The 20,674-nt window shown below is 43.8% G+C and overlaps 2 protein-coding genes across 3 annotated transcripts in view; both read right to left on the bottom strand.

Moving 5' to 3' along the window:
• Positions 1-6,941, bottom strand: part of EHD4 (EH-domain containing 4) — a 70,587-nt gene extending 63,646 nt beyond the window's left edge. For both annotated transcript variants that reach the window (XM_012649422.1, XM_012649421.1), the window contains exon 1: positions 6,610-6,941. In XM_012649422.1, coding sequence (XP_012504876.1) covers positions 6,610-6,845 — 236 coding nt within the window. In that variant the 5' untranslated portion in view covers positions 6,846-6,941. The remainder of the gene's footprint in view (positions 1-6,609) is intronic.
• A 13,009-nt stretch (positions 6,942-19,950) lies between these two features.
• Positions 19,951-20,674, bottom strand: part of PLA2G4E (phospholipase A2, group IVE) — a 60,170-nt gene continuing 59,446 nt past the window's right edge. Inside the window, exons 19-20 of the mRNA XM_012649129.1 lie at positions 20,620-20,674; positions 19,951-20,171 (exon numbers count right to left, since the gene is read on the bottom strand). Of these exons, the coding sequence (XP_012504583.1) occupies positions 19,951-20,171; positions 20,620-20,674 (276 nt within the window). The remainder of the gene's footprint in view (positions 20,172-20,619) is intronic.

Here is a 20,674-nt window from a genome sequence, read left to right on the forward strand (position 1 = left end):
TTTTCTTTCCACTGGGGCTGCTGAGCTGGCAGAATGTGAGTGTGGAGTTGGAGACAGCTGCCTGACCACCCCAGAGGGGCAACTGCCTGAAGGAAGCCCACATGAACGAGGTAGCAGAGCTGATGGACAGAGTCCTGATGGTGCCATCTGCAGTCATGGGCCAAGCCTGAAGCTAGCACATCCTGGTCTGATCAGTTTCATGAAAACATTTTTATCTTTTTACTTAAACCATTTCCAGTTGGATTTCTGTCACATGCAGCAGAGAGAGCCCTAAAATAGCTCTGAGCCACCACCCTCCCCTGGCACTACTCCACTTCTCTGGTGACGTTTTCCCCAGTGTCTCCATAAGCTCCCCTTCCTCTCACTTAGAGTCATGCCCAAGGACTTCTATTCCCCAGATGTTGGCTACCGAATGCTGACACTCCCAAATCAAGAGATCGGCCCAGACATCCTGCTGAGCTCCAGACCCACAAGGCTGACCCCGCATGGACATCTCCACCTTGGTATCCACTTAAACATAACAGGTTTAAACCTAAACTTGTAATTGTGCCCCATTCTTTCTCTTCTTGGGTCTCCATCTCAGTGAATGACGCCACCACTCACCTACCCAATTACCCCAGAAATCTTGGCCTCATTGTTGATACCTCCTGTCTTCACTCCCTGGCTGCTAATTCTTTTAGGTTGCATCCTCAGGGAGTTCTTTTCCAACCCCCAAGCCTGAATGATGGGGTCCCTCCTAAGCCCCCAGCCGACACTGTGCTTCTAGTGTCTCAACCCTTGTCACCCAGAACCTTAATGGCCTGTAGATTCTTTTTCATATTCCCCTTGAATCTGAGTTCTGTGACAGCTGGATCCATCCCTGAAATCAATATTATCTGAATAAACAAAAAAAGGATCTGTAGGTGTGATCTTATATTATATGTTGTAAATATAGTCTAATCTTCTGTAAAAATTAAATATCTCAATATTTTGGAGCGATTTGTAAAGGGTATAGTATTTGGTGCAGAAAACCATGATTTTCAGGGGCTCCAGTGCCTGAATAAGGGTGAGAATCACCAAATTGGGCTCACAGTCTTTCCATAATGAGATTTTTTTTTTAAATGCATGAACCAGGCTGCCTCTTAGTGAGCACCTTCGCTTCCCTTCTCTTTTATTGCTGAGTCTAGAGGCTCATCAGGGGAATGAAGTAGGGCTTTGTTCCTATTCTGAATCCATTTCCCACCTTTCCCTCCCTTTTTTTTTGAGACAGAGTTTTGCTCAGTTGCCCCAAGTAGGGTGCAGTGGCATGATCATAGCTCACCGCAACCTCAAACTCCTGGGCTCAACTGATCCTCCTGCCTCAGCCTCCCAAGTAGCTGGGACTACAGGCGTGTACCACCATGCCCAGCTAATTTTTCCATTTTTTGTAGAGATGGGTCTTGCTCTTGCTCAGGCTGGTCCTGAACTCCTGAACTCGAACAATCTTCCTGCCTCAGCCTCCCAGAGTGCTAGGATTACAGGTGTGAGCCACCACACCTGGCCATTTTCCCCCTTTTTTGAAAACTAGGACATCTTGCCTGCTTCCAACTTTCTGATACTTTTCATATTCTTTATTATTTCTTAAAAGTCACCAAACACAGTTCTTCAAGCACAACTGTAAGTGCTTTCTATAGTCCTCCATGCACCTGTCTGCCAGGAGACTCCCTGAGCCTCACTGTGGCAGGCCCAGGGACAGCTCCTCATCCTTCGGGTTTTAACCCTCTCCAACACAGCTGGGCTCCCTTCTACCATCTCTGGATCGTTTCCTTTGAGGAAAAAGGAGGAAGCAAAATAACAGCAGAGCAGTTCTGCTTTCTGTTAATATTGCAGAAAGAGCGCGGAGCAGGGGGCCTATCACTTCCTGATTCTTTCTCTTGTTCTAACCATACCTAAAAAGGCTTTTTTATTGACCAAAGCATTTTTGCCTTCTCAGCCCACTCCAGCTTCCTGACCCTTCATACGGCCCACACACCTTGTTTCCACCCTTGCCCCGTGCCCCCTTTCCCCTGATTAAACACTGTAGATAAATGAAAATAATTAAAGTTTTAAAATCCAATCACATTACCAAGCATTTTATTTAAAAAATTTAGCATACCTTGATTTTACCAGCTTGAGTGTTGTGGACAGTGAACATGCTTACACACTGACAGGGCACTGGGGCCAAGAGCCTTACGGGGTCGTGTGGTGGCTGTTGGCACTCCCTCTCCCCACAGCTTGACCTTTTAGATGTCTGCCTTTGTGTTTTTAGCTTATTTTCACTGTTTTCTTTCCGGCATTCATTTTTATTTCAAATTGTTGCACACAGATGGAAAAAGTACTTGACGGGTACTAGTTGCGGAATTATGGAAACTAAATATACCATAGGATGTTTAGTGTTGGAAAACTGGATTTTTTTATTGAGATGTAATTCATATACCAGAAAATCCACGCTTTTAAAGGGTATGACCTGTGGTTTTTAGTATATTCACAGTTGCACAACCAATACCACTATCCAACTTCAGAACATTTTCATCACTTCAAAAAGAAACCCTGTGCCCATTCATAGCATTCTCTATTCTGTTTGCATGTGGCTATCCAGTTGTCCCAGCACCAATGTGGTTGAAAAGACTATTGTTTCCCCCACTGAATTGTCTTGGCACAGTTGTCAAAAATCAATTGACCATAAATGTGAGGGTTTATTTTTGGACTCTCAATTCTATACTATTGATCTATATGTCTATCCTTATGCCAGTACCATGTTGTTTACTTTGGCTACACACTAAATTTTGAATCAGGAAGTGTGAGTCCTCCAAACTTTGTTCTTCTTTTTCAAAACTATTTTGGCTATTCTGTGTTCTTTGAATTTCTATATGAATGAATTATAGGATCAGCCTGTGAGTTTCTGCAAAAAAGTGAGCTAAAATTTTGATAGGGATTACACTGAATCTGTAAAACAATTTGGGGAGTATTTCCATCTTAGCAATAAGTCTTCTAATGTATAAACATAGGATGTTCTCCCATTTTTTAAGGTCATTCTTAATTTCTTTCAACACTGTTTTATAGTTTTCAGTGTTGAAGTCTTGCACTTCTTCCCTTAAGTTTATTCCTAGGTATTTTTTTTCATTTGGATGCTAGTGTAAATAGAATTGTTTTCTTAATTTCACTTTGCAATTGTCATTGCTTGTATATAGAAATATAATTGATTTTTATATATTGATCTTGTATCCTGCAACCTTGCCATGCTTGTTTATTTGTTCTAATAGTTTTTTAGTGGATTCCTTAGGATTTTCTATACATAAGATCATGTCATCTGCAAATAGTCTTACTTCTTTCTCTCCAATCTGGATGCCTTTTATTTCTTTTCTTGCCTAATTGCCCTGGTCCCTGCTCTTTTAAAGCCTATATAGTTTCTTGAGTGACTTCTCTCTTTTTTTCCTCATTAGAATAAATTTTCCTAGGAGACAGAGCATAGGAGGAAGAGAGAAAGTGGAGCTCTTAAAAACCAGAATTTGCAACATGTAGTTTGAATTGATTTCAGGTGGACTCCACCCTCTCAGTGGAAACACCTTCCTAGCACCTGGGCCCAGGGATTTTTCTGGAGGAATCTCTGAATCTGTTTTTCTCAAGTTTTGGACACAAGCGTGGCCGAGCTCAACATCCACCCTTCCTCAGCTGCGACAGAGTCTAAGACACCTGGTCACTTTCCCCGATACCTATTTCTTCTCTTTCTCTGGCCAGTTATTCCTTGCCAGTCAGAGGCAGAACAGCCAATAGTTTCTCCCATCATATCCTGTCTTCTGAGAAAGAAAACTGCCAGTGACACAATAGGTTTATCAGTGAGACTTTGATAAGTATCTCCAAACATCAGAAGTCTCCTTCTGGGCCAGTTTTGTGATCTGCAGGAGGGTCCACCAATACCCTCTTTCTATTCATCCTCTTCCTTGCCCTTGGGCCCCTCGCAGTGGCCTTCCATGCAGGAATAGGCATATTTTCTTGACAATGGGGCTCTTCATCCATCCCACTTAGGAGACTTTTTCATTAGAACCAGGCACACATCCTCACTTCCCATGAATGTCCTCGCCCACCATGTATTAGTGGGGTTCCTAGTTCCTCCAGCTATGGGATGGGAGGAGGAAGAGTAAGGTTTCATTAAAGATGTGGAATACACAGCAAAGACTTTGCTGAGTGGCCCCGAGGAGTTTCCCTCCATGCCAGCACAGGCTATGTGTTATCAGTGACCTCCTGGAATGTACAGAAAGCCAGGTGGATAATAATCTATGACTATGTAGATAGGTGCACCCCACAGCCAAGGATGAGCTTCTAGTGCTCAATCACTAGAAGCAAACAACTCAGGCCACTAACCAGGATCTAACCAAGGTAGGATCCAGGACAGTCAGCACCCTGGGCCAACCCTTCTCACATTCCACGGTCCATGAGTCTCCAGGGTAGCTGCCCTTCTGTTTGGGGCTTTCCTCCCAGGCACTAAACCACTTCCTCCTAGCTCCAATCTGAAAACCAAATTCAGATCTCCTGTAGCCTTACCAAGCTTCCTGTTCACACTGATTTTCTTCTAACCTCACAGGTCCACTTAGCCCAGGGAAGGCCTCAAGAACAAGTGACTTCCGAATAAGGTGATTCCTCCCTCGCCCTAGGATAGCACATGGCTCCAGCACCTACTGAACAACAGCCAGTTTGCAAGTAGTCATAGGAGTCAAATCGCTGAACACCTCATAAAACTATGTTCAACTATTCCCACAAAGCTTCTCCTGAATAATGAAACAGAGAGGAGAATATAATGACATAGAAATCTGGAAAGAAAAAAAAAAAAGATCGATTTATGTTCCTCTGAGTTGTGTTCTCCTACCTCAGGCCTACTACTTTCCAGGCTATGCGAGCAGAGAGAAGGCCACATTATCTCTAAGTAGGTACAGCATCAAGCAGGGGCTCCCTGATTACACAGGGGCCCACTAAGGACTTCACCGCAAAAACAGGAGGAAATGCCCACAGTGCTGTGAACATGCCACCACTAAATTATAAGAATGTTATGCTCTTATTCTTTGTATGTTTCAAAAATTCCACCTCCCACTCTTGTACCACTTGGTCATAACACTTTATCATCCTGAGTACTTAAAAACCGGTCAGTATTACTGAGACCTTAAATGTACCATCTGTTTGTCATCTTTCAAGGTGCCAATTACTATATCATATGGTTCATTTGTAGTGTCTGGGTGACATATTTAATACTATTTGTCTTATTAATAAGCACCAAATAAAACAATGTAAAATTTATTTTCTTCAGTCTTCCTTCACATTCAGTTAATTTACTCTCTCGAACTACATTTCAATACACACTGTATTTGCTTTGCTGAATTCATTCACAGTGTATCTGCAGGCCCGGATTTAACATATTTCCTGGAGTGGCAACTACTCTATTTGTAGGAACTATTTAGGTCACTGGAGTGGAGAAAAAGAGGTCGCTACTTAACAGAAATGGCATGTATCCAAATATAGATGCAGTATTCTAAGCACCTGTTGAACATCAAATGATGAAGTGATTGTTACAATTTCCAAAATCCTGGACCAAAACCTTAAATAATCAGCCACTCTGTATCAACGAACATGGGATTTAAACCAGAAAAACAAGTCTCCTTACCAAAGAAAGTGAGCTTTGGTATGCTGGTTGCTTTTGAAATAAAACAGCTGATGAAAAAAGCAGTCTGTTCCAATGTAAGTTATTTCCCATCAAAAGTCACTTCAGAGGAAGCTGTATGATTTGAACCACAGAGCATGCACAGTAATTGTGTGCTTTCAAAGACATAGTAAACATGACAAAATATTTTCAGTTGTCAAGGGTGAGCCACCTAAGAAATGGAAACTAACAAATAGTAACATGACACTCTACCTTGGTTCTACACAGCTCACTTCCTGTGGCCAGTAAAGGCGAGGCTGTGTAAGAGCTGAATGGAAATGGCCTCTTTGTCCCCTCTCCTGAACACTGTGGTGGGGAGTGACATGGAAGGACCTCCATGGAAGGGGGCATGGGTAACAAACACCCTCTACTGCTGCCATTCATTCGTTCAATTAGTAGTTTGTGCGCCGGGCACTGTGCTAGGGGCTTAACTTTCCATGGCCCATTCCGAATAGTCCACACCTCTGCCCCCATTTCAGCCCTAGGCATCACTCCCTCACCAAGACGCTTATTGTAGCCTCGCTGCCCCTCCCTCCCCTGGGCCCCCAGGCTAGGGTGACAGGATAAGGCCATCCAGAGGAATGCCTTCCCGACAGCAAGGAGAGCTCGGAGTACGGAGAGGGCGGGTTCCGGGGACACACTCGCCCGCGTGGGGAGAGCCAGCCCGCACTCCGGCGGCCGCGCCCGGGGCGGGGCTGCGGGCACCCAGGCACTGCGCTCGAAGGGGCTACCTGAGGTCACGCCGATATTGGAGGAGAAAGGTGTAGCCAGGTGGTTCTGCTACGGGGAAGAAGGCGCCACAGGTGGCCCGAGGGCAGCGGGAGGCTGGTGACAGCATGCCACGCGCACACGTAGGGGGGACCCGCCCAGGTGGTGAGGGGCGAGGGCCCCCACAGCTGAGAGGAGAGCGCGAGGCGGGTTACCTGATGAAGGTGGTTTTGCCGGTGCTGTACTGGCCCACCAACAGGATCATGGGCTTGTTCTCGAAGTCGGCGTCCTCCAGTGCCGGCGAGTGGAACTCGTGGAAGCGGTACGCCTCCTCCAGCGGCAGCACCTTGCGCAGGTAGAGCGAGCGCAGGCCCCCCGTCACCGTCTGCACCGCGTCCGCGCCGCCCGCGCGCTCGCGCCCGCCCGCCTGCCGCCCCAGCCAGCTGAACATCGTGCCGCCGTCACTCTCCGCGCCGGGACCCTGCTCTGGGTTCAACTCTCTCTGGCTCACACTGAGCCGCCCCGGCCGCGCTCGCCGCCGCCCGAGCCCGGCCCCGCCTGGCGCCGCTACAGCCAATCGCCGGCCGCTACGACACGGACGCTCGTTCACTATTCAGAAGAGCTTTCTCAGGTCCTTCCTCATTGGACCTCTGCCAGAGAGGGGTGGAGGCGTCAGCCAATGGAGAGGACGTTCCTAATGAATTACTGACGAGGGAATCCGTCAGGAACAGCAGGGAGACGGTGTCTGCCCCCGCCCGGTGGAGCGGACTGGTCCCGCGGAGGGCCCCCTTCTGGTTGCCCGGGGCCCCACCTCTGGCCAGGTGGCGTCCGCTTCCGGGCAAATCTGAGCTGGCCCAACGAGGCTGCTCAGTCTCCTAGAACGTTTACTCATTTCAGGCCTGTGGACGTCGATACCGATACCGGGGAGAAAAAATTCAGAAAGTTGACAGGCAGGTTCTTTCTTCCCGCTGGTAGGTTATTATTACCCCATTTTACTGGCGAAGAGACCTAGGCTGACGGACATTATTGGCAAAATCTGAAGGAGGGGAAGTGGACTGGAATCTATTTGGGTAGATAGATTGCCTCCACTACAATCTGGATCAATTAAAGGACTTTTCTCCTTAGTTTTCTTGATTTGATTTTCTGTAAACTGAAGATTCGTTCTCATTACTACATTATCCTCATCATTACAACCAAATTTCCACATATTGCCATATAAGAGTTATTGTCACCTCCTAGCTATCTCTTTTCCAGATTAAAAGGACAACTTATCAAAATTGAGATTGGGAAAAATAGTCATCCATCACCTTTGGTTATAGTTTAAGAATATTACTCAGTTTTAGGGCATGTCTCAAGTGTGATCCATGGGGCCACCTGCGTAAAAACAACCTGGAATGTTTGTTAAAATGCAAATTCTTGGTCCTCAGTCCAGACCTATTGAGTTAAAATACTGAAGAGAGATGGAGCCCAACAGGTGCCCCAGGTGATTCTGATGTACCCTAAATTGGGGGAACTATTATGCACTGCAGTACTTCTCTAACTTGATAGCAATACAGATTCTGGTTAGTAGGTATGGACTGGGGCCCAAGACTCAGCATTTCCAACGAGCTTCCAGGTATTGCCAATGCTACGCGTGTGTGGACCATACTTTGAGGACCATACAAGTCTGTGATGGAAAGAGAACAGAATTTGGCATTGAAAGACCTGGGGTTGAATCCTGACTGTAAATTAATGGTTGTGTGACTTTAAATGTAATGAAATACCTCTCTGCCTTAGCTTCCTTATTTGTAAAATGGGAATTCCTTTGGACTTTTCGTATAGATCACATATTTAGAGGGAGCTTTATGTAACTACAGAAATGAAAAGAGAGCCAAGGGAAAATGCAGTTAGACATCTGCCTCACGTCAAAATAAAACAAAGATTGAAATGTAAAAATAAGAAACCAGTGAACTACTAGAGGAAGATACATATATTTGTAAGTATCCATAAGTGAATATTTATACAATTTTGGGTGGGAAGAGCCTTTCTAATCAACACTAAAGACAGAAGTTATGAAAGAAAAGGTTGATAGATTTGATGACAAAAGTAAAAGCTTCAATGTGTTTTTAAAAAATACATAAAAACAAACATAAAAATACTCTTACCATATGATCTAGAAATCAGCTCCTTAGTATTTACCCACATGAGCTGAAAACTTTTTTTTTAATGTGCTTCAAAACATTCTTTTGTAATTGAAATTTTATTGATTGTGTTGAGGATCAGTACAGACAGTTCAATTTGTACACAATTTTTAACATACGTACTGGATATCTAAAAAGCCATTTATGTTAATTCTTTCTTAAATAATTATTCCAGTGACTTTCCAGCTTAAAATTTGGAGGCAAATTTTCCTTAAGAGGATATCAAGTACCAGTATCTTCAAATGTTGATAAGCTATTACATAAGTCCCACCAGGTCACAATTTATTATCATATATACTGCACATTTTCAATTTTTCACAGCACATTAACAAAGTTATTAGGAAGACAGGACTACCACGACCAAAGTTGTTACAGAGTATATGAAATTCTCACAGAGAAAGCCATGATCAAGGAGTGGTTTTCTTTAGGAAACAAGTCTACTGAAAAACAACATGGAAATAGAAGTAATTTAAAATGTTCAAGATATTAAATGCAGGCCTGGGACTCCATATTGCCATTTAGTGTGCTTTGTATTATGGTATATAAAAACTGACCCCCATCTATGGAATGTTAAGCTGATACCCAGTCAAAGCCTCCCATAATTCAATATCCCACACTATTTTCTGGTTGTACCAAAAAATAAACAACCAGTGAATGATTTCACCTCTCAAAAAAAACATTTACACTTAAAAAATGGGATGAGGTGAGATTCCCTCCTTCTTAAAAATGTTTCTAGAGCTACGAAAAAACCTGCATTTACAAAATAGTTGATACAAATATTCCTCTGAATTGTACAAGAAGGGAGGCAGGGACCACTGATAAGACATGGTATGTGATATTAATCAGACGTGGCTTCTCTCTCTCCTGCTTCATCAGAGGCTGGACTCGCCTCAGTTTTAGTTTCTTCATTTTCTGCAGGTAAATCTTTAGTTTCTTGGTTAGCCACTTCGGCCTGTTTTCGCTTTGCTCCCCTTTTCCCTTTTGGTTGCACTTTTTTTGTCTGAAGATTTATCCTTTGCTGCTGCCTTTTTGGGCTTCATTTCCACTTTTGCAGGAGCAGGCTTGGCTGACAGCCTCGCAGATCTCTGGGCTCTTCCTTCACCGCCTTCAGCCGGCTGACCTTTCCTCTTGGACATCTCAGCAACAGGGAGGAAGAGTGCTGGGTGCTTGCGGGCCACGGCTTTGCCCTGAGAGCCTTCTCCAAGCTGGGCTGCCTGGCCACTACTGTTGTTCCCGCCACCCGAGCTGAGTTGAAAACTTTTGTCCTCACAAAAAGCTGCACATGGTTGTTTATACCAGCTTTATTCATAATTGCCAAAATTGGGAGCAACCAATATGTCCTTCATCTGGTGAATGGATAAACTGTGGTGCATCCAGACAATGGAATATTATTTAGCACAGAAAAGAAATGAGCTATCAAGCCATGAAAAGACACAGAGGAAACTTAAATATGTATTCCTAAGTGAAAGAAGCCAATCTGTGAGGGCAACATACTGTGAGATTCCAACTATATAACGTTCTGGAAAAGGCAAAATTATGGGGGCAATAAAAAGATCAGTAGTTGCTAGGGGTTAGAGAGGAGGAGGGATGAAGGGGCGGAGAACAGAGGATTTTTTATGGCAGTGAAACTACTCTGTATGATAGTATAATGGTAAGTATATGTAATTATACATTTCTCAAAACCCACAGAATGCAAAACACCAAGAATGAACCCTAATGTAGACTATGGACTTTGGGTGATAATGATGTGTCAGTTTAGGTTAGATTCATTGATTGTAACAAATGCACAATTGGTGCAGGATGCTGATAGTGGGAGGGGCTGTGTGTGTGGGGGGGCAGGGATATAAGGAAACTCTTTGTACTTTATGCTCCATTTTTCTGTGAACATAAGACTGCTCTAAAAGAAAATAAAGTATATTTAAAAATAGTATATATAAAAACAAACCCATGAACAAAGGTAAAAGACAAAAGACAAATTGGGAAAGATACTTACAGACATATATGACAGATATAGTCAAAGATATTAGATCTTTAAAAAGCTACTATAAAATTATTAAGAAAGAAATGAATATACCATTAAAAATGAGCAGAGGACATAGACAACTAATAAAAAATACAATCAGGGCATCATACGTAACCTAATCATCTGTACCCCCACAACATGCTGAATTAAAAAAAAAAAGAATACTTAAGAATGTCAAAAAAAATTACAATCAGCATACAAACATTAGATGATGCTGACCTCCATTAATAATCAAAGAAACATAAATTTAAAATAAATAGATAACATTAAGAATGGCAGATTTTAAGATAATTCAAAGACATTCTAAGATAATGCCTAATGTGGGCACATGTATAGGAAAAGGTACCTGTGCATACATTGCTGGAGATGGTGTAAACTGGCACTTTTCTGAAGTCCATACTCATAAAAATCTTGAAAACGCACATACAAGACTTCTGCTCCAGCAACATCACACTTAACGGTGAAATACTTTCTAAGATCAATAACAAGGTAAAGATGTCTGTTGTTTCTACTTCTATTTAATAACATACTAAGATTCTAGCCAGTATAATAAGGCAAGAAAAAGAAAAGGTATACAGATTGGATGGGAAGAAGTAAAACTGTCTTTATTTGCAAAAGACATGATCATCTACGTAAAAAATTCTATGGGATCTCCAAAAAGGTACTAGGGCTAATAAGTGAGTTTAGGAAGATTTCTCGATACATGATATGAATTAAAAAACCCAGCTATATTTCTATATACTAGGACAATTGGGCACTGAAGTGAAAAATCAGCATCATTTGCAATAGTATCAAAACTATGAAATACTTACAGATAAGTCTGATTTTAAAATATATAAGATGTATACACTGAGAACCACAAAACATTCCTGAGAGAAATAAAGAAGGCCTAAATATTAATATATATTATATACACCATGCTCATAAATCAGAAGACTCAGTATTGGTAAGATGCCAGTTTTTGCCAAATTGATGTATAGATTCATGACAATCCTAATCAAAGTACTAGCAGGCTTTTATTTTTGTAGAAATTAAGAAGCTGATTCTAAAATTCATATGTAGATATAAAAATACTTAGAATAGCCAAAACAACTTTCAAAAACTACAAAGCTGGAGCACTTACACTACCTAATTTCAAGACTTATTAGAAAGCTACATGATGATAGATGATATGGTATTGGTATAAAGATTAATTCATATATCAGTGGAACATATGGAATCCTGAAATAGATCCATATATATGATCAATTGATTTTTTTGTTTTTGTTTTTTGAGATAGGGGATCTCACTATGGTGCCCAGGATGGTCTGAAACTCCTGGGCCCAAGGGATCCTCCCGCCTCAGCGTCCTGAGTAGCTGGGACTACAGGTGTGCCACCACGCCAGGCTTTTTTTTTTTTTTTTTTTTTGAGATTTTTAACAAAGCACAAAGACAATTCAGTGAATAAAAGACAGTCTTCAACAAATAGCGCTAACACAATTGGATATCCATATGTAAAAATATGAACTTTAATCCATACCTCTCATCATATACAAAAATTAACTCAAAATGGAACTAAATGTAAAACTAATGTAAATGTAGAACTAAATGTAAAACTTAAAATTATGAAACTTCTAGAAGAAAACAAGGGAGAAAATTTTTTGTGACCTGGAGTTAGGGAAAGGTTTCTTAGGTAACACCAAAAGCACAATCCATAAGAGAAAATAATTGATAAATTGGACTTCATCGAAATTGAGAACTTCTGACCTTTGAAGGTACTGTTAAGAGAGTGAAAAGACAAGGCACAGAATATATTTGCAAATTACACATCTGATAGAGGACTTGTATCCAGAATATGTAAAGACCTGTAAAACTTAATTTAAAAAAAAACCCCAATTTTAAGAAGATCTGATCAGATACCTTACAAAAGAAGATGTATGAATGGCAAACAAGCATATGAAAAGTTGGTCAACATCATTAGTTATTAGGAAAATGCAAATTAAAACCATAAGATACTATACATATCTATTAGAACATCTAAAATTAAAAAGACTGACCATACTAATTAGTTGGTGAGGATGTGGAGCAACTGGAACTCTCGTACATTGTTGGTGGGAATGTAAAATGGCATAACCACTTTGGAAAACACTTTGGGAGTTTCTTAAAATGTTGGATATATACCATGACCACATGACTCAGCAGGGCAGGAGCAGAGGTATTACCAAGGGTATGAGAAAGCTTTGGGGGCTGAAAGATTTGTTCATTATCTTGATTGTGGTGATGGTTTCACAGTTGTATACATATGTCAAAGCTCATCAAATTATGCGCAGTCCTCCCTCTATATCCATGGGTTCCACATCCATGGATTCAACCAACTGCAGATGGAGAATATTCAGAAAAAAAATAGACAGTTGCATCCGTACTGAACACATACAGACCTTTTTTCTTGTCATTATTCCCTAATCAACACAATATAACTATTGACATAGCATTTACATTGTATTAGGTACTATAAGTAATCTAGGTTTGACTTAAAGTATACGGGAGGATGTGTGTAGGTTATATGCAAACATTAATGCTATGCCATTTTATATAAGGGACCTTCACAGGGGGTCCTGGAACCAATCTCCCATGGATACCGAGGGTGACTGTAGTTTTCTGGGGCCAGGGTGGGAGGAGCCAGGAGGATACTGTACTTTAAATAAGTGCAGTTGATTGGATGTTGATTATATTTTTGTTAGTTAAAAATGGTCATACTTTTTGACTGAGGAATTTTATGAGGAAATTTATCCTGAGGAAATAATGAATGTAAATCTTTTATCTCAGGGGATGTTTGTCAGCATGGAGATGTCTATCCTGATGGAGGATTAGGCAAATGATGGATTCCTGCGCAGTTACTGAAAACTGTGTCATATGAGAAGAATATTAATGACATGCAAAAATGCTCAGAAAAAAGCTAGATGACAAAAGTGAATGTACACGCAACCGCTATGGAAAACAGTATGGTGGTTCCTCAGAAATTTAAAACTAGAATTATATATGACCCAGCAATCCTACTTCTGGGTATATGTCCAAAAGAATTAAAAGCAGGATCTCGAAGTAATATTTGCATACCGTGTTCATAGTGGCATCATTCACACAGTCAAAAGATGGAAGCAACCCATTGTCCACCAATGGATGAGTGGATAAACAAAATGTGCTATATACATATACATGTACACACACACACACACACACACACACACACACACGCACACAATGGAGTATTATTCAGCCTTAAAAAGGAAGGAAATCTTGGCATGTGCTATAACATGGGTGAACCTTGAGGACATTATGCTAAGTAAATAAGCCAGCCACAAAAAGACAACTACTGTATGATTCCACTTATATGAGGTTTCTAAAGTAGTCAAATTCATAGAATGGTGGTTACCAGGGGCTGGGAGGAGAGGGGGAAATGGGCAGTTGTTCAGTGGGTACAGAGTTTCAGTTTCGCAAGATGAAAAAGTTATGGAGGTCTGTTGCACAACAATGTGCATATGATTAACACTACTAAACTATACACTTAGAAATGGTTAAGATGGTAATTTTTATGTTACGTGGGTCTTTTTTAACTTCAATTTTTAACAAAATGAGGGCATAGGATTTTTGTACTGTTGTGAAAAAAATTTCAAAGTGTCCAAGAAAAAGATGGAAAGGATAAACCCCCCAATACTAATGATATCTGAATTTGGGAATAAGAAGTGATTTTAATTTCCTCTTGATGTGCTTTAGCATTTTTCAAGTATTACGCAATAATCATGTTCTTGTTTTATAAGCAGAAAAAAAATCTTAAGGAAGGAAACAAATGTATTGCCTTTAATCCTTAAAAAAAAAAAAAAAAGAACCAAAAGCACCTGGCCCAGAGAAGGTCCATGTCATGTCTTGCTTTGCTCCCTCCTCGTCTTTACCGCAGCTGCAGTAGCAGCTTTCTTGTTCTTGTTCCGGGTGGAGTGGGAGAGCGACAGATCCTCCCCAGGACAATAATCTTGCATCCATTTGCAAACTGTAATCCCTTCTAGTTTTCTTTCTTCAGACTAAATGATCCCAATTCATTACCTTTTCATCTAAATCCTGTTGTTTTTCAGGCTTAATCCTATTACAAGCAGTCCTACTGGGAGTACCATTAGTTGCCCAGAAACTTGTTGTATTGAATAATTCTTGGCCTGGTGCTTTCACACACTGATCTCCTCTCTCTGTGGCCACTTACACAGGTCACTGATACCACTTGGAGGTGGAGCTTAGAGGACATGCGAGTGGAGATGTCTATTAGGTACTTGTAGCAAGACTGCTAGTTGCCTACAAATTATCCTTCTTTTTTTTTTTTTTTTTTTTTGAGACAGAGTCTCACTGTGTTGCCCGGGCTAGAGTGCCGTGGTGTCATCATAGCTCACAGCAACCTCAAACTCCTGGGCTCAAGCGATCCTCCTGCCTCAGCCTCCCGAGTGGCTGGTACTACAGGCACACGCCACCATGCCCAGCTAATTTTTTTCTATATAGTTTTAGTTGTCTGATTAATTTCTTTCTATTTTTGGTAGAGACGGGAATCTCGCTCTTGCTCAGGCTGGTTTCGAACTCCTGAGCTCAAACGATCCGCCCGCCTCGGCCTCCCAGAGTGCTAGGATTACAGGTGTGAGCCACCGCGCCCGGCCCAAATTATCCTTCTTTCGTAGCAGAACTCTGATTCTTAGCTGAGCACATTGACACCCAGGTAAAAAACAAAATTTCCCAGTCTCCCTGCAGTTAAGTGTGATCATGCTACCAGTCACGGTTGTTTATATGTCGGCTACAGGATGTGTGAGACTTCAGGAAGTCTCTGATAAGAAGGGAGCTCAGCCTTTTCTCTGCTTCTTCCTTTTGGTGGCCTGGAATGTGGACATGAAGCTGGAGCTCTAGGGCTCCACCTGGACCACGAGGACGAGGACCACACAAGGAATAATAAAGCAGAGAAGGAGCGGGGGTCCCTAATGAATTGTGGAAGTGCTGGGACTGCCCCCTGTGCACTTTCTTTTACATGAGCATATTTAAGCCACCATTTTTCAGAGATGAAAAAGCAATTCTTAACTACTTGTTACCAGAAACGGAGTCTGCTGTAACAGAACCTAAAATGTGACTTTGGCTTAGTCAGGGGGAAGGTCAATATTAAGAATTCGAGTATTGCAGGTTGGAATTTAAAACATGGCTGCACATTTTTTGACATGCCTTCCACCCACAAGTGGGGTCTTTGTCCCCTTCCCTTGAATCTGGGCTAGCTTGCGACTACTTCCACCAGTAGATTACTGTGGAAGAGGAGCTACGTGAGTTCTGAGGCAAAGTCACAATGGGCCATGCTGCTGCCACCGGGTAACGCTCACTCTTGGAACCCAAAGTGCCATTTAAGAAGACTGACTGTCCCGAGTCCACCATGGTGTGTCCACCACATCAAGGCCCTGTGGTTGACAGTCCTCTCTGAGCCTGCCTTTCATCCTTGTCAAACTTGCCAGCCCAGGCGCAGACATGTGAGTGCAGGAGTCACCTTGGAAGTGGATCCTTCAGCCCCGGCTGTTCCAGACCCCAGCCTTTTGAGTCCCACCCCGGCCCTTCCCCCCACACTCCCCCCGCCCCGGCAGCTTGAGTCATTTGAACTGAGGCCCCAAACGTGGAGCAGAGTTGTCCTTGCTGTGCCCCTTCCAAATTCCTGACCCACAAAATCTGTGGGTGTAATAAAATGGTGCTGATTTTGTGCCATAACACTTTGAGAGGTTTTGTTGCTCAGGAATAGATAGCTGGAATAGTTGGTAATTGTTATTATCTTAAGATAAAAAAGTTTAATTTTCTTTAACAGAAAACAAGTCCAGAAATAGGCAGTCCAGGGCTGGTTTGGTCACCTCATAGTCAGCAAGAGCCAAGACCTGTTTATCCTCCCTGCTGCCTGGAATGTGGACATGATGGGTGGTGCTCCAGCAGCAATATTGCACCAGAGGCCAATCTTGAGGATAGTAGAAAAGAGCTGAAAGGAGTCTGGGTCTCTGATAAGAAATAAATAAACTTCTATCTTGTTTAAGCCACTGTAATGTTAGATCTTTAGGTTATATATCAAAAGTAATGCTAATGGGTACAGAATTTGAATGCATGAGTTTAGAAGTCAGGAGATTGGCTTGGCTAGAGCCAAAAGGTTGAGTGTTTTCAAAGTTGAAGCAGTAGTTGAAGACCTGGGTATAGATGAGATTGTTTAAGGGGAGTATAGAGTGAGGAGGGGGAGAGCTAAGTAACCTCGAGAAATATCAGCAGTAAAGGATAGCAAGGGGGGAGAGGCCAGAGGAGAGGCTCCCACCTTTCAGTGGGAAGAAATCCGGGACAGAAGGTGTCCAGGGAACCTGGCCTCTTCCCCTCTGTGGTTGGGGTGGGAGCCCCTTCTGTGGGTCCCCTGTGTACACAGCTTACATGGAGCCTTCTCTTTGTACTGCAAGCCTCCATGTCCATGTGGGCCTCCCACATGGAACCAGAAGGAAGCTCCTTGAAGTTCAGGGTCAGTTGCTAATCCTTTTTATTGTTTCAGTGCCTACAACAGTGACTGGTATGTAATGGGTAGGCAATAATCATTTGCAAGTGGAACTGAACTGAATTGCTGTCCAGCAAGGAAGTCTCGGGAAGGGAGGGTATCAGGAAGGAAGGAGTGGCATACAGTGCCACATGCTGAGAACAACAAAGTCAGATAAGGCCTGTAAAGGGCTAGTGGCATTTGACTCAGGTTATTCGGCAATTAGGAGGACATTGGTGACCTTGGGCAGAAGTGTTTTCATGGGGAGGTAGGAGCAGATGTTTTCTGGGTGACTAGGCTGTGTGGCCGTGGGTGGAGTGCTGGTCACTCTCTTGGGAAGGAAAGGGGGAGACAATGAGAGAGAGACATGGGGGGAGGAAGGGATTTTGTTTATTTTGTCAACTTACCTATGCTTATAGGCAGAGAGCAGGGAAGCTGAAAAGGAGCCTCCCCTGACCTCTGCAGGACACGGTGCGCATGTCCCTATCAGAGTTGCTAACACTTTTGTCGTTTCAGTAGCTAACTTGGCATTTAACTTCTCATGTATAAATAAAAATCTTTTCGTGTCCCCACCCCCCCAACCAAAATCCAAGTTCCCGGAAAGCACAGACTGTTTAGAGCTTGCTGTGCACAAAGTAGGTGCTCCATTGATGTTAATTATCTTTGCTTCCTTTCAACCAATGTTTCCTGAAATACGTCTGAGCTAGAACAAGCAAGGATCCGCGTAAGTTGGTGCTCCACTAGTTGCTAACATGGCTTTGTAAAAACAGAGGAGCACCTCACCCCAAGAAGATGGGCCCCTGCAGTAGCAATGTAGCTGTCGGAGGAGAGGCGGGATGGGATGGTCTACTCATACCTTTTGCAGTGGTGAGCAGGAAGCCTGGAGGGAGGAGTGAGGCCAGGAGTTCTGCACACTTTGTAGCATCAGATAATGGAAGCAGATGAGTCAACAGCATTTACCCACATGGCTCAAATAATATTATTATTATTCCATGCTCAAATAATAAAATGACTTTATTAAGCTCGTTTTTACATACTTTGAGGAATCCTAGGCATGGCTGTCTTCACCTTACAGCAAACAAGTCCTAGCGCTTGGCTCACTCTTCGATAATTGGAGGGGAGTCTGTTTGTTGTAGTCAGAAAGAAAAGACAAAGTGGAGGCAGCCACCAATTTGGCAGATCTTGAAGCCCAGTTTATCAGTGGCTCCAGGGAGCGTGGATTCATGCTTTCCAAGCTTACAGGACAGAGTGGCATAAATCTATGCCTCTCACACTTCAATATGCATAGGAATTCCTTGGGGAGGAGAGGTGGGAATCTCCTTAAAATGCAGATTCTGATTCAGCATGGCTGGGCTGGGGCCTGAGACTCTGCATTTCTAACCAGTTCCCTACCACACTTAGAGTAGCATGGATATAAATCAGGAGCCAATTTTTCTAAACTTTTGGTGCCTGTTACCACTCATCTTCTCACAGCCAAAGGACTGCTTGGGAGCATCGTGGCCCAGAAGAGGACCATGCCCTCCAGGCTGGCTGGGCCTCACACGGACCCCACGTCTTCCTGCCTTTCTGGTTTCGCCCTTTCTGGGCCTGTGCCTGTCCATGGCTCCGGTTACACATTTCTTTGGTTAAGGTCCCAGCCTGAGGGAGAGCGGCTTGCTTTGACTGGGCTTCTCTGTGTCCCAGGCTTTCCCAGAGATTCACAGAGAAACCATCTCCAAGAATGGGCTTCCTCCTCAGAGGGCTAACCTAGTCCTTTTTGAGTAAATTCTTCCTGATTTCATTCTCTCTTGGTGACTCTCCAAGAATTGGGATGTACTGGCCATAGTGTTCACATGACAAATAAGAGGAATCACATTTAGAAATAAATATCCCATTTGGAAGCCTGAGCGATAGGGTGGTAAGAGAGCCGGGAGATGCTCTCAGAGCAGGTCCGTCGGTGAGCATTGGCTCTTGGAGTGGGTGGCATGGACGGCATCACCCCCTGGCACCTGGCTTTCTTCACCTGCAATGACAGGGAGGCCCAGACCTCTCTGAATTGCATCCTGGATGCTCGCTCAGTGAGCCTGAGCTGCACACGCGGACTTTGCCTGGCATTTCACTGGAGCCAAATGCTTAGCCGTGGCCACCTGGTCGCAGTCACGTGGATCACCAGCCTGGGGCCCTGAGTGGCTGGAGAGGCGCAATCGAACTCAGTCACCTGTTTGGCTTTGTTGTTGCAGAGACCAGGATGCCTCCAGGACTCCATCTAGATCTTCCAGCCCGATGCTTCCTATTAATACCTGATTCATAAAAATAAAAATCAGAAAGTATAATTGCCTATAAAAATCACGAGAATATAATTGCCTTAAAATTGAAAAAGAGTTTTCCCAGAGAAACCCAGAGTGTTTCTCAGGTCCTCCTGCGCCTTGCCCTGGGCTCGCCACTGGAGGAGGCAGAGGCAGGGTAGAGAGGGGAGGGCTGCTGGGCCTCGAGCTCCAGCTCTAAGTCGAGGTTTCTGGGGACCAGCCTCTTCCGCAGGCTTTTACTCTCCCCGCTTTAGGCATGAGCGGGAGCTGTGGCTGTCAGTCCGTCTTCTCCGCAGAGAAGCACTTAAAGCAATTCCAGTGGGTGTAACACCCCAATGCAGCTTCTTGTTGTCTGTCTCTCTCTCTCTCTTTCTTGGCTTTTAAAAACTTTTACATTTGGGTAGAACGCCCAGGCCAACCTGCCTGCACCCCTGGCCAGAGAGCACCACCGGCTGCGTGGCCCGGTCAGCCCCAGTGGGCTCTGTGCTTCCGACAGTAGAAGCCGACACAGGATCCATGCGGCTCCCTGGGGCCTAGGAGGGACACTGGCTCTTCAGGCGTTTCTTTTTCTCCACTGCCAGACGCAGGGCCTGAAGGAGCTGGTCCTTGTTATTCAGGATGTTGTACTCAGAGAGCTTCACCAGCTTGTCGAAGTTGGCCTCCGTGTAAGTCAGCTCCTTGGTGGCATAGGGGGTTTTGGGGCCATAAATGTCGACCTGGCCCTGCTCCAGCTCCTCGGGGCTTCGCTCCACACCTAGGGGCAGCAGAAGGACTCGTTACAGACCCTTATCAGGTTAGGTTGTAATATCTCTCCCCAAGGCCCACCCTGCGCACATGGACACACACCTGCATGCAAACGTGTGTGCGTGTGCTCGCTCACCCGTGCACACGCACAGCTGTAGGCTCCTCAGGCCGGGCGCAGCTTGCCCCTCTGAGGATTGTCCTAGCTCCAAACCCAGTGCCAGGCACACGACTGGATGTAAAAAATGTAGAATGACTAGAAGAGTAGGGGATGACATTACCAGCTCGTAGGGGTGAGGGGCTGGGAGGGGGTTCTTTGCTTGCTAAAGCTAAGGTTGGCCCAGACTGGGGCTAAGTCAGGCTCCCCACTAAGTGCTGTTGGAAGAGTCTACAAGTCTAAAGACAGGAGCCTTCAGGCCAAGGCCAGCGGGTGCTGGGAACTGAGCACAGAGGCAGCTCACCTGGCGCCTTGTACTTTTGGAAGGTGTCGTTGATGAGTGGGAAGAAAATGATGAC

Source organism: Propithecus coquereli, unplaced genomic scaffold, assembly GCF_000956105.1.
Source record: "Propithecus coquereli isolate 6110/MARCELLA unplaced genomic scaffold, Pcoq_1.0 Scaffold3, whole genome shotgun sequence".
NCBI lineage: Eukaryota > Metazoa > Chordata > Mammalia > Primates > Indriidae > Propithecus > Propithecus coquereli.